General features: G+C 43.0%; 2 protein-coding genes across 12 annotated transcripts in view; both read right to left on the bottom strand.

The window, feature by feature from the left end:
- HPS3 (HPS3 biogenesis of lysosomal organelles complex 2 subunit 1) overlaps positions 1-3,207 on the bottom strand; it is a 40,371-nt gene extending 37,164 nt beyond the window's left edge. For 10 of the 11 annotated variants that reach the window (XR_014885716.1, XR_014885713.1, XR_014885715.1 and 7 more), the window contains exons 1-3: positions 2,832-3,207; positions 1,948-2,442; positions 406-592 (exon numbers count right to left, since the gene is read on the bottom strand). Coding sequence is in view for 6 of the 11 variants with exons in the window: in XM_085233385.1 (XP_085089511.1) it covers positions 406-592; positions 1,948-2,442; positions 2,832-3,054 (905 nt within the window). In the remaining 5 variants the exon portion in view is untranslated. The remainder of the gene's footprint in view (positions 1-405; positions 593-1,947; positions 2,443-2,831) is intronic. The other variant, XM_010717075.2, reaches the window with a different exon arrangement.
- Positions 3,208-4,804: 1,597 nt separating this feature from the next.
- On the bottom strand, positions 4,805-12,465 carry LOC100545648 (tubulin alpha-3 chain). Its single transcript, XM_003209265.5, has 5 exons — positions 11,658-12,465; positions 8,820-9,042; positions 8,163-8,311; positions 6,623-7,303; positions 4,805-5,724 (listed from the first exon to the last, which is right to left on the bottom strand). The coding sequence occupies exons 1-5, from the start codon at positions 11,658-11,660 to the stop codon at positions 5,428-5,430; spliced, it is 1,353 nt and encodes a 450-aa protein (XP_003209313.1). The 5' UTR covers positions 11,661-12,465; the 3' UTR covers positions 4,805-5,427.
- Between the last annotated feature and the right edge of the window lie 1,200 nt (positions 12,466-13,665).

Genomic DNA, 13,665 nt, shown 5'->3' on the forward strand with positions numbered 1-13,665 from the left:
GAAAATACCATCCCTCCTGATACATCACAAGAGAAGCAGTCATGTGTGCCCTTCACAGAATACAAGGATGTACAATGAAAGATGATATTAAACATCACCAATACTGCAAAACCATCAAAGTTAAATTGCAATTAACTGTACTAACTGGCCATGTTCACAAAATTAAATAAAGCTTAGGATATGCAAGGCCAAGTAAAGGTCTTCATTTGCATCACAGTTATCTCCTCAGCAGACAAAAAAAAAAAAAAAAAAAAAAAGCAACAATATAAAAAATACACAGCACACAAAAATCCCAGATGCCAAAATACCAGGATTTTTCTTTCAACAAGACATGAGCTCATTTTGGTTACTTGGAATTATTAACATAGCAGTTAACCCTTGCAGGGGAAAATGCATTTGTAATACCTGAAAAGGAGATACTGCACTTGAAAGTGCTTTTTGTCTTCTGTAGACAACTCCGTGGACTCAAGTGTGATGGGTATCTTACAAAGCTTACTTTCTTCCCCAAGCAGTTCCACTGGCTTCTGACATACGACGAACTCATCTAATTCAAGCTGCAAACTATGCGCTGCAAGGTCTTCATCTTTTATACCTAAACAATGGAAATGTATTAAAGTGTTCAAACAATTCCATTTAGAAATAAGAAAATACTGACACTGACAAAATATCAACTAAAAACTCACACTACAGGAAACTAATTAGCATTGGCTTTCTCAAACTATGACATTTTGAGACAAGCTACACTAGAAAACAAGAACAATCGATTTTTCACATAATACAGGCCTGCCTCAGAAATGAAGCCAGCAGGGCAAAGGAGGTGGTTCTCACCCTTTGCTCTGCCCTTGTGAGACCCCCCAGTCCCTCACAGAGCTACGTTCAGCTCTGGGCCCGAGCACAGGAACACAGACCTGTAGGAGTAGGGACAGAGGAGCCCACAGGGATGCCCAGAGGCTGCAGCACCTCTGCTGCAGGGACAGGCTGACAGCCGGGCTTGCTGGAGAAGGCTCCGAGGAAAAGTTATCACGGCCTTCCAATACCTAAACAGGCCTTATTTAAAAGATGAAGAGACTTTTTGTATGCACATGTAGAGACATGACAGGGTGTAATGTCTCTAAACCAAGGGAGAGCAGAGTTACATTAGATATAAGAAAGAAATTCTTCACTCAGAGGGCAGCGAGGGCCTGGCGCTGCTGCCCAGGGCAGCTGTAGGTGCCCCATCTCTGCGGGTACTCAGGGCCAGACTGGATGGGTTTGGGCACCTTGTCTATGGGAGGTGCCCCCGCCCACAGCAGGGGTTGGAACTGCATGGATTCTGAAGTCCCTTCCAACCCAACCACTTTGTGATTTTATTAACGGGCAAGCAGCTCAATATGAGGCAAAGCCAAAGCAACCTGTGCTGTAAACAGCCAAATGACAAATTAAAAAATGTTGTCATTTGGTTGTAAAGGTTTTCAGAAGGAAAAAGGTAGCTATGATACAATGTTGTGTGACCTTCAGCAGACCTAAGTTCTAGAAAACAAATCTTAATTGCACTCAAATATATTTTGAACTTTTCTATTCGGTTTTAAGTACTGAAAACAACCCAGTGTGAGATGCCAATGTCTGAGCTAAAATCCACTGTCCACCAACGAAGAAAATTCCATTTGATATCTTTCCCACCTGAAATTTTATTGACCTCTAACAACTTCTTTTTTTTTTTTTTTTTTTTTTAAGGCATAGTTTCCATTTCAAAAAAGCACATACCTTTTAAGGTTTCTTAAATTATAAATGATTTTCTAAAAGCTTGCTGCTGTTCATCTGATTTTTAGGTGGGAGCTAATCAGGTTAATTCCCACACATTGCAAGCAGTCAGTATGTAATCACATCGTGTTTGAGCCTTCTTTATGAATGACAGTAATCATTTAGCAGATTCTCAGACAGAAGAAGAAGTTAAATATCTGTACTCACCTCCATCCACCAGCTTTTCTTCTGTACTAACTTGATATGTGCATTGCTCTCCCCTGTCTGCACTTTGCTGGATCACGTCCAGTTTCAGGATTAGAACATCCAGTTCTGTTGTTATCGCTATGTGTCTAGCACAAAATGCAACTTCAGCAGGAATGAAGTTATCAATGTGAAAAATTAAGGAGCGTTCAAAGTCTAATACTGTCAAATTCTGGTTTATGACCAGGTATTTCAAACAGAACATGACTAGCTTATTCTTGCAGCCCACAAGAAGATCTCCATTTACAGGACAACATGAAATACACAGCGGAGGATCTGAAAGTGCCATTTCCACTATCGACATTTGCTCTTTTAAGGTTTCGGTGTAGGACTCTGCCATCTTGTGACCCACCATCCGGACACAAACACGAGAACTCCCTGCAGACATGCATCGCCAGTTCACATAAGCTCTTAGGAAAGTTGCTTTGCTTTTCTCTTCAATCGTCACCAAATAGTCTCCTTAAGGTAAAGCAGAAGTACTGATAAGTCATTAAAGAACACATGACAGCTTTTGAGCTGTTCAGCCGCTAACCCAATAAAATACATTACAAAAAGTATCTTAAATTCTCAGCTCTCACATAACATTCCACAGTACAGCCTTTACCGGGTTTTCTTTAACGAGATCTCGAGCGCAAATTAATTCGCTAGGTGAAACGCACTTCACGTACTGCTGAAGGAAAACACACACGGCTCCAGAGCTCAGACGCTACTCTGACGTGGGCCCACTGTAAGAGCAGCGCTCTTCTCCGAGGAGACGCCCCGGCCGGGCAGCAGCTCCGGGCACGGCGCTCGCAGAGGCCGCCCGCACCCGCCCAGTGGAACTTCGGCCCCGCGCGCCCGGCACTGACCTGCACGGCTGTACGCCATGCGCAGCACGGGGCCCAGGGTGGCGAAGGAGCCCAAGGGCTCGCAGCGGCCCTCGCGGCGCACGGCGAACACCTCCACCCCGCAGCTGGCCGCCGCGCTGGCCACGAACAGCACGTCGTGGCCGCAGCAGAACTGCGCCGGCTCCTGCTTGCAGGGCACTACTCTCTGCGACCCGAACGGGTGCAAGTTGTAAAGCTGCACCATCGTCCGAAACACCAGCACCGCTCGAAGGTCTCCCGCGGCGACACTCCGTCCCGCCTCCCGGCCTTCCGCCTCCGCACGGCCTTCCGCAGCGCGCGGCGCTCCTCGGGGGGCGGGGCGCAGAACGCCGAGCGCAGCTCCGAGCCCCGCGAGGCTCCGCCCGCTCCTCTGGCTACGCCTCTGCGCCGTCACGCGCCGCTTTGCGTTATCGGGTTGCAACGTCGGTACTTTCAGGCATCCTCTTGCATCGCAGCGTTTTGTACCGTAAGCGACACCAGCTCCTTGCGCTGCGGATTTCACGAGCGGGAGGCAAACCCGGAACGGAGCGCTGAAGGGAGGCAGGCGTCGCGAGCAGTGCCGCCGTGGGAGCGGGAAGCGCCGCTGCGCGGTGAGGACAGCGAGTTCTGTTTCTGAGCAGCTCTCCAGCTGCCCATCTGCCAAGCTGTCCGGCATTGCTCCGACCCAGATATAGAACCCGGCTTTACCTCTGTTGAACTGCATGCTGTTGATGATTGTCCGATGCTCCCATCTATCCAGTACCGCCTCCCCCCCCCAGGGCTGTCATCCCTAGCCTGAACAGCACCTTCCTCCTGTCATCAGCATGCTTTCAAGGATGGATTCAATTGATGCAAAGATGAAGTAATGCTGTCAGTGATGCTGATTCTTCACCCATCCTGAGGCTTGAGCAATGTAGCTAAGGAGCCTGTTCAAGATAGAATTTGATTTAGTGTGTGATTTTTGAAAGCCACGAGTGCTCAAATGGCAGGATGCTAATTACGAGCTTATGAGGTGCATACGAGCGCTCAACTGTTAAACTTAAGGTGGACCTAGACTGCACTGGTTTATCACTAGAATCCTCAAATCCTCCTGTACCTGTACGAGAGATGACAGCAGCAGAAGACATTTGGTTACAGTCAGTTCTGCATACTCAGTTTGTAGTTAGTAACAGGACTGGTGTTTGGGCTGGCACTACCTGAATTCAAGGAATGAGTAGCTCTGTACTTTGTAATACTGTGGTTTCCTGCTCTGAAGATTGTTTTGAAGCTGCTTCTGATGTTGTGATGATGAGCATCCTTTTCAACAGCGAGTATAATTTAGAATTCAATTGCAGGCTTTCAGTAATACTTTTTTGAGTATTCAAAGTCATCAATTTCTTTCTTTTTTCCTGCTAGCATACAAAGAAATTCCATGTTAAGAAAGTAAAATGTAAAAGCTTAGAAGTTCTAACAGGCATTTGACAGAAGTTCATCCTTTGGTAAAAACAGCACATACATCACTATATGCTTTTTTGCTATTTTTTAAATTGCAAAAGTGGAATACCCAGCAAATAAATCAGATCTGGTGTGTTAGCTTTAATTTAGATTTTAAAATGTCTCCTGCAGAATACTATTCTAGTTAATAAAGAGTTAAGTTACATTAAAAGCAGGTATATATATTCTCCCTCTTTTTAATTTTAACCAGAAATAGTAGCTAAAACAGTTTAGCTAGACTAGACTAAAACTGAAGGCTTTTTGGGTATGTATTGTTATTATCAGATTGTGTAAAATTACAGCATTACGAAGCAGGTTTTGTAGAGGTTGCCACAAATGACATTCCACAATGTACCACACAATCTGTGAAGAGAAGCATCTGCTAATTAACATCAGTCAGTTGCATCCAGTCCTTTTCACTGAAAACCATATGGCTTTTCTAAAAAACAAAACCAAACCCACCCAACCAAACAGAAAAAAACCACCACAAAATAACTGCTCGCAAATAGAAGTTGTATTTTCTGCCAACAGTAAGAACATGTAAAAAAATAAGACAAAGAAATTTTTATTAATTCATCAAAGCTTAAACTGTCCACAGTTGTGCATTAAAGGACACATTAGTATATAATAGGTCAGTGTAGGAATTCAAAACGTGACTATTTGAAAACAGGTAATCTGACATTTTATTTTCCTTCTATCTAAAGCAGAACTGAGTGTAACAGGACATGCTGGTTGGAAAATTCTACCTTTTGTCTGCCAAGCCTCACCATTTTTATTTTTTTTTTTTATTTTTTTAAGTAGCAAGTTTGGTCTTTTGGAAGTATTCTAGTTCAGACCAAAAGTGTAATGACACTTACTCTTACTACAGTTAGATAAATTGAGTACAGTGTTACTGACATGTACACAATTTTGTAATTTAATCTTTAAGTTCTGCAAGACGAGATGCTACCAAAAACTGTCATTTCAAGCGGTCCTTACACAGCAACTGTATGTGTAAACAGTAACAAAGAAAAAAATGAACAGTACAACATTTAAAACTGCATCTGAAAACAAGGAAGCAAGCGAACAGGATTCTGCAATTTGTTTGTTGCTGTTACGGAACACACTTTTCATTATTTCAGTATTTTCAGTATTCATCCTCTTCTTCAGCCTCTGCTTCTACAGAATCTATCCCAACTTCTTCATAATCTTTCTCAAGGGCAGCCAGATCTTCCCGGGCTTCGGAAAACTCTCCTTCCTCCATTCCTTCCCCAACATACCAATGTACAAAGGCACGTTTGGCATACATCAAATCGAATTTATGGTCGAGACGAGCCCATGCTTCAGCAATGGCAGTTGTATTACTCAGCATACATACAGCTCTCTGTACCTTTGCAAGGTCGCCACCTGGCACCACAGTTGGAGGCTGGTAGTTAATGCCCACCTTCAAGAAAACAAGTGAGAACTTCTTTAATTATTGGGAAGCACTGAAGACTTATTTCTGTTAACAACAACAGTAGCCACAACTGTGAACAATTAAATAAAATTATTTTGCGCTTCATCAAAATATTTAACTAAATCCTAAATTCAGAATCTGGTCAAACTTGTCCAGTGTTAGCTACACTGGCCTACAGATTATTTTTCCAACAGATCATAAGAACTTACTGGACTCTACACAGAACATAAGAATCTGGGTCTTTCCAAGTCCTGAATGCATACACAGTAGCTAAAAGGATGGACCACTTCTCTGGAAGGTGACACTGCCAGTCAACTGAGAACAAACATAGGTAGATGAACAATCTGATTTTGATCTAGTAAAAAGTCTACTTACAGGAGCCTATGTTTAAATAAATTACAATGAAAAAAAATAGGTTTGCTCTAGTGATAGCAGCCAGGCTCCACATGTCCAGAAACTGATACCTTGAAGTGGTAGATGCTATCTCAAAAACATTGTTGGGAAGTTACTGCACTGAATTCAATAACTTAATGTATTGTTTCTACATTTGCTTGGGGCTTGTCTATATTCCTTCTGTACAAAGCTCCCTAGATTTTTGAAGACTCGCAGTAAAACCTAGCATTGCTTTTTAGTACCTACCTGTTTGAAAATTATTTATACACTCAGTATTGCCTGTTCCTATAAAAACTGTGATTGCTATTCTGTAACTTGTTTTAGAATTTTCACCTGTGTTAAAATATCATAGAATTATACTTAAGAATATAATCTGAAACGTAAGCAGTTCAGTAACAGGAACATTACAGTACTGTACAATGACTGTTACCTCCAAATATTATGTAATTCCTAGTATTTCCAAAATCAAGCACTTCAGGAGTTATCAAAGTACCTTGAATCCAGTTGGGCACCAATCCACAAACTGAATGGTACGTTTAGTCTTGATAGTAGCGATAGCTGCATTAACATCTTTAGGGACAACATCACCTCTGTATAACATACAGCAGGCCATATATTTACCATGACGCGGGTCACATTTTACCATCTGGTTGGCTGGTTCAAAGCAAGCATTGGTAATTTCAGCCACAGATAACTGCTCATGGTAGGCTTTTTCAGCGGAGATGACAGGGGCATATGTTACCAGGGGGAAATGGATTCGTGGGTACGGAACAAGGTTAGTTTGAAATTCTGTCAGATCTACATTAAGGGCTCCATCAAAACGTAGTGAAGCTGTGATAGATGAAACAATTTGCCCAATGAGTCGATTTAAATTGGTGTAAGTGGGACGTTCTATGTCCAGGTTGCGACGACATATATCATAAATGGCTTCATTATCTACCATGAATGCGCAGTCTGAATGCTCCAGTGTTGTATGTGTAGTTAAAATTGAATTGTAAGGTTCCACTACAGCAGTAGAAACCTGTGGTGCTGGATAAATTGCAAATTCTAGTTTAGATTTTTTGCCATAGTCAACAGAGAGCCTTTCCATGAGCAGAGATGCAAACCCTGAACCAGTGCCTCCTCCAAAACTGTGAAAGATAAGGAAACCTTGCAGCCCAGTGCACAGATCAGCCTATAATAGGGTGGAAAAAAGCAGGAGAGAAAAAAACATATATTTATTATTTACCCTTTCCAAAATCATCAATATTAAATTAAGCACTCAAAAACAATTATTTCCTAATCATTTGTTTTAAAAGGTAACTTTTTTCTTGCATATCTTTTACTTAAAACCACCACGGCACACCTTGTTCTAAATATGAGTATTTTCACATTTGAATGTAGCATTTTCCTTCATGCATTTTTTATCCTACTAAAAGCAGGAGCAGCTATGCACCGCTGTGAAAAGTTATTAGAAATTACAACAGGCTTGCAGCTTTTAAATTACTATTGTACTCTATATGGCAGCAAGTATCAATTTGGTTTGGAAAAAAAGTATTTTTACAATTTCAGATAGGCAATCACTACTTCACTTTGATTCACGTCATGCTGTGTGAGTTTCTTACATTACACCAGGTTATGAAAAGCTAAAAAGATACGTGAAATTACTGAACTTTCAACCAAAATCTGAGTTTCATTATGACACATAATGGTGCGATTCAAGTTAAAAATAACGAACAAGTGATTACAGTTGTCTGAAGATTTTATAATGCATTCTGAGGTATCCTTAAAATATCTTCAAATAATGATGTTCCATAGCACAGGAACTTTCAAGTTTTATTGACTGAATTTTTATTTAACTCAAGAAGGAGGAGGCATGAGACCAAGTTCTTGTTTTTGTTTTTTTTAATAAATAATCTATGCATAAAATTCTTAAAAACAACCAACTCCCTCCCCCCCAGAAAACACAAGCATCATAACAAATCATAACTATAGGTAGCTCTAGAGCTGTATCTTACTTATTTTAAATACTGATCTGCAGCATGAATTCTTACCAGTTTGCGAATGCGGTCTAACACGAGATCAACGATCTCTTTTCCAATGGTGTAATGGCCTCTGGCATAATTATTAGCTGCATCTTCTTTCCCAGTAATGAGCTGCTCAGGGTGGAATAACTGCCTATATGTGCCTGTACGTACTTCATCTACAAATGAAAAAATACATATTCCAACATAAAATTTATTTGTTGTATTCTGCGTGTGGTGCCTAGTGATGAAATACTAAGTAAAAGGAAATGTCAAAAACCTACAGACAGCTTCCATGAACAAACGCAGCAAAAAGTTGGTACAACTTCAGCGTCTTTCTTTAGGGGAAAACACTGGATGCTCACAAAGCAGTATTTGCATCCTGGAACATGGAGGCAACAAGAGAACTACACTGCAGGCACAGGCATATTCTGGATAGCAATTAAATGAAGCTCTGGAGGTAGTGCAGTGGCTTGGAAAGATTATCCAAAATCTGCAAAGAAGTTTAATGTTTTCCAATATTACCCACAGACCATCATTTCATCTCTTTCAAATAACACTAACCAAAACTGTCAAAACATCATCCAGCTATACACCTTTTAGAACCCCCAGCGTTTTGAAAATGCAAAAAATATCTGAAAGGAAAGGAGTACTTTTACACTGAAGATGTGCATCTTGGGTACGTACCAACTACAGTTGGCTCTAGATCCACAAACACTGCTCTGGGAACATGTTTACCAGCTCCCGTCTCACTGAAGAAAGTGTTAAATGAATCATCTCCGCCTCCAATAGTTTTATCACTGGGCATCTGACCATCAGGCTGGATCCCATGTTCAAGACAATACAATTCCCAGCATGCGTTGCCAATCTGAACACCAGCCTGACCAACGTGGATAGATATGCATTCACGCTGCAAACAAAAAAAAGGACAATGATAATGTGAGATCTGGGGCTACCCGTCACTTAGATTTCACTCTCACAATAACTTGCTATCTGTGGGTTATACTGTAGTGATCTTTCCCTGCTGCATTATTACCTCGGTTGCTTGAGTGACAATTAAAATGATCCAACAGTCTGCTGCTAGCATGACTCTACTCACTGCTGTTGATCTACGCTGTCAGGAAAGGAAGGCAAGAGACAGGCATGACTGAACCAGGATCTGCTGGTCAAATGGAAGAATAAGAAGAAAATGTACAGGCAGTGCAAACAGGGACAGATACCATGGGAAGACTATAAAGAAGCTGCAAGTCTGTGTAGGGACAGGGTCAGGAAAGCCAAGGCCCAGCTTGGCCTAACTTTGGCAAGGGATGCCAAGAAGAACAAGAAAGGCTTCTACAGGTACCTCAACCAGAAAAGGAAAGTCCAGGAGTGCATACCATGCCTAGTGAGTGACACAGGCAATCTGGTAACAACATTCAAGGAGAAGGCTGAGGTACTTCACAACTTCTTTGCTTCAATCTTCTCTGATAACTCGCCACATCGCCCTCAAATGTTTGGTTTAGTAGGAGGGAACTGGGGAAGCAACGTCCCTCCCACTGTAAGCAAAGATCACGTTTGTGACCACCTGAGGAACCTGAACATCTGCAAGTCTATGAGTCCCGATGAAATGTATCCCAGAGTCCTTAGGGAATTAGCTGATGTGATCACCAAGCCACTCTCCATGACATTTGGAAAGTCCGGCAATCAGTCTCTGGTGACTGGAAAAAGTCAACATCACACCCACTTCTAAGAAGGATAAAATGACGACCCATCAGTCTCACCTCTGTGAGCTAAGGCACATGAAAGGCAGGGAGAACTAGCATGGCTTCACCAAGGCCAAATCCTGCTTAACCAACCTAGCAGCCTTTTATGACAGTGTCACTGCATCAATGGACAATAGAAGAGCCACTGATGTTGTGTATCTGGACTTCAGTAAGGACTCTGACACAATACTCCACAACATCCTTCTCTCCAAATTGGAAATATATGGATTTGATAATGGACCGTTCAATGGATGAAGAACTGGCTGCAGAATCGAGTCCAGAGAGCAGTGGCCAATGGCTCAGTGTCCGGATGAAGATCAGTGACGAGCAGTGTCCCCCAGGGGTCAATGCTGGGACTGGTACTCCTTAATACCTTCATCAGCGACATCAACAGTGGGCTAAAGTACACCCTCACCAAGTTTGCTAATGACACCAAGCTGTGGGATGCAGTTGACACACCAGAGGAACAGGATGCCATCCAGAGGGACCTAAACAGGCTTGAGCAGTGGGCACAGGCGAACTTCATGAAGTAAAACAAATCCAAATGCAAAATATTGCACCTGGATCAAGGCAAGCCACACTACCAGTATAAGCTGGGGGACGAAAGGATTGAGTGTAGACCTGATGAAAAAGAGCTGGGAGTACTGGTGGATGGCAAGCTGGATATGAGCCAACAATGCGTCCTCGCAGCCCAGAAAGCCAACCATATCCTGGGCTGCATCAAAAGAAGTATGGCCAGCTGATCAAGGGAAGTGATCCTGCCCCTCTACATTGCACTAGTGAGGCTTCACCTGCAGTACTGTGTCCAGATATGGAGTTCTCAGTGCAGGAGAGACACAGTGATGTTGGAGCACGTCCAGAGGAGGGCCACAAAAATGATCCAGGGGATGGAACATCTCACCTATGAGGACAGGCCCTGAGAGCTGGGGCTGTTCATTCTGGAGAAAAGAAGGCTTGGAGGTGACCTGATAGCAGCCTTTCAAAATCTAAAGGGGAGCTACAGAAAAGAAAGGAGCAGACTCTTTAGCAGGCTCTTTCTGAGGGGAAAATCCACTTCAAGAGGGTAGATTTAGGTTGGATAGAAGGAAAAAGTTTTTTACAGCGAGGGTGGAGAAGCACTGAACAGGCTGCCTAGAGTTGTGCTTGATGCCTCGTTCCTGGAGACTTACAAGGCAAGGTAGGATCAAGCCCTAGGCAATCAGGGCTGAGGCTCACTCTGCATTTATCTGCACATCTATTGGGTTGGCACTGAGCTTCCAACGTTTTCATACCACCCCGGGCTCTCATTTCCCAGCACGCAGCCCCGCAGTCTCGAGCGGGAGCAGAGACGCAAACACCGCGCACAGCCACGTCCCTTCACGGCACGGTTGGCACGCCATTGGCCGCCGGACACAGACCTCTCCTCTGATTGGCTGCGTGCAGCCCCCAATCGTTTTAGGTGCCACAAGAAACGGCGGCGCGAAGCGCTGCCGATGCTCTAGGCGTTCTTACCGTCCCTCAACCGTCGCCCTTCGCACTGCAAAGCTGGTGGCATCTCGTTGCTTTTCCACCTGTTTTGTCTCATTTGCCACCAGCAAACTTCTACATATTACCTCCCTCGAACTCTCAGTTCTCACGTTAATTTCTCCTCTCCCACACACGGCCTTACGCCGCCGCAGGGCCGCACGCGGCAGCACTCCGCGAGCTCCGCCGCAGCACAGGTAACTCTCAACTCCCCAAACCCGCCGCGGCAAAAGCCATCCCAGGTTCCCTTCCTCTCCCCAACCCCAAGTCCCGCTCCCACCATGGCGCCTTGTTAGGCTCAGGAGCTTCGACCGCACAGCACCGCACCGGAACGCGTCCACCGCCGAACAGACGCAACTGCCGTCAGGTAACGGTCCAGACAACTCTAGCGCGCTGCTTTCCCATTGGCTGTCACGTGGGCCAGAGGCGAACGGCGGCCACTGATTCGCCAGTGCGCTGTTCTCCTCACGTGGGGTGGTAACTGCCGCATGCTCGGTTGGTGGCGTGACTGAAGTGTTGGGGGAGTTCCCGCGCTCTTTGGGTCTGTGGAGAAAGCGGATAAGGGTGGGGCGGGTCGTGCGCTGCGCTGCGGGGGTGTTGAGGTTCTGTTTCTCTGCAAAATACGAGCGGTAGTTCTAGTCCAAAGTAAGTTTTCTAAAGGAATTACAGAACTCAGTATTTCGTTTCTTTTTTTTTTCCCTCTATAAGATTTCAGTTGTTCCAGTTCTGTGTAATTTTTACACGAGATTTTTCATAATTTGCAATCAGTTGCATTTAAATCTACATGTGAGGGAGTAGACTGAGGTTAATGCCTGGCTCCTGCCATTGTTTCCTTCAGAAAAGCAGTTTGTACCTGTGTGTGGAAGCTGTTATTTTCTGTCCAAACGGTCTTTTCTCAGCTGTACTCAAGAGCCGAGCAATAGGATCTTTACAGTTTTAAATTTCTGTTAGTTTTGTATGTTATAGAAGATTTAGCTAAGGGAGATCTTGGCAAAATTTGCCTCCGTTTGCACATGATAATTTAAATGCACGCGTTCCTCTATGGGCCATGAGTTTGGCTGGGTTACTGACAGCTTTTTAAAACCAAACAGTTCAGCTTGAAGGGAACCACAATGACCACGGAGCTCTACTGTCCAAAACCCACCCACCCACCAAACAAATGAACAAAAACACAAAAAAACTACCCATAAACAGAATTGTATTTTCTGCTAACAATAAGAACAGGTAAAAAATAAGACATAGAAATTTCTAGTATTTCACTGAAGCTAGTGGAGTGATGCTAATTAATGTTAAATGTTGGCCTACCCCAATTTGATGTACTTCTAATTGCCACCATTATAATCTCATTAAAAGTGATTAGCTTGTTAACCTGTTCACTTTTAAATTTCTCTTGAGGTGTGCTTTCTTTTCCTTCCGGTAGGGATGAACGACTATTTCAGAGATGAATTATTGAAGACTTTTGCTATCTTGTCTTTACATTTCTGCCTAACACTACAAGGTGGTGGGGTTTTTTGTTTGTTTTTGATTGTTTTTTGTTTTGTTTTTTGTTTTTGTCTTTTTTTTCCCACTGGTTGTAGTTGTTAAGAGCTTGATTCTTGTTATGGTCTTGGCCTTCATAAAATGATTTTTTTTTTTTTTTAGTTTAGTTAGGGAATAATGCAAAGTCCACAGCTATTAATTTTAAACTTCTTAGGAGCTATACTTCATGTGTATATATATATCATATATACATATATCTTATGTCAGCAAACAGAGGCATTTTGGCAACTTGAGAAACACACTAAATTCCATTACCTCCTTAGAAATCCATAATGATTCCTTGCATTTCTTCTTTATTCTTTTTATATTTTAAGAAATAGTGAGTTAACTGAAGGAATCCAAAATACGTGGCTTAACAAGCTAATGCACTTTCACGGAACTAGTTTGTTAGCCTCAGGGAAAACGAGCTGTGATGCTTTGAGCTTATTAGACAAAGAATTAACAAGACATGAGCAGTGGAATAATGTGCCCCAGTAGCTGGTTACAGCCCTGGAAGTCTGACAAAAAAGTGGGAGAGCAGAGGTACAACCAAATGAACTGTCAGGTTTTTGCATAGTTTATGTAAGATAAACTTTCAGGTTTAGATGTAAGCTGGAGAAACAACTCCTGACTATGAATGAGAGATTTGACTTTGTTTCCTTCTTCCAAGTTAAAATTCCATTGGCAAGGGGCCCATTTCAATGGCTAGCCAAGCTACATTACTGCTTGTTTTAAAAAGCACTGATATTTTACAGAGTGGCTGAGTTAAA

Source organism: Meleagris gallopavo, chromosome 11, assembly GCF_905368555.1.
Source record: "Meleagris gallopavo chromosome 11, MGAL_WU_HG_1.1, whole genome shotgun sequence".
NCBI classification, from domain to species: domain Eukaryota; kingdom Metazoa; phylum Chordata; class Aves; order Galliformes; family Phasianidae; genus Meleagris; species Meleagris gallopavo.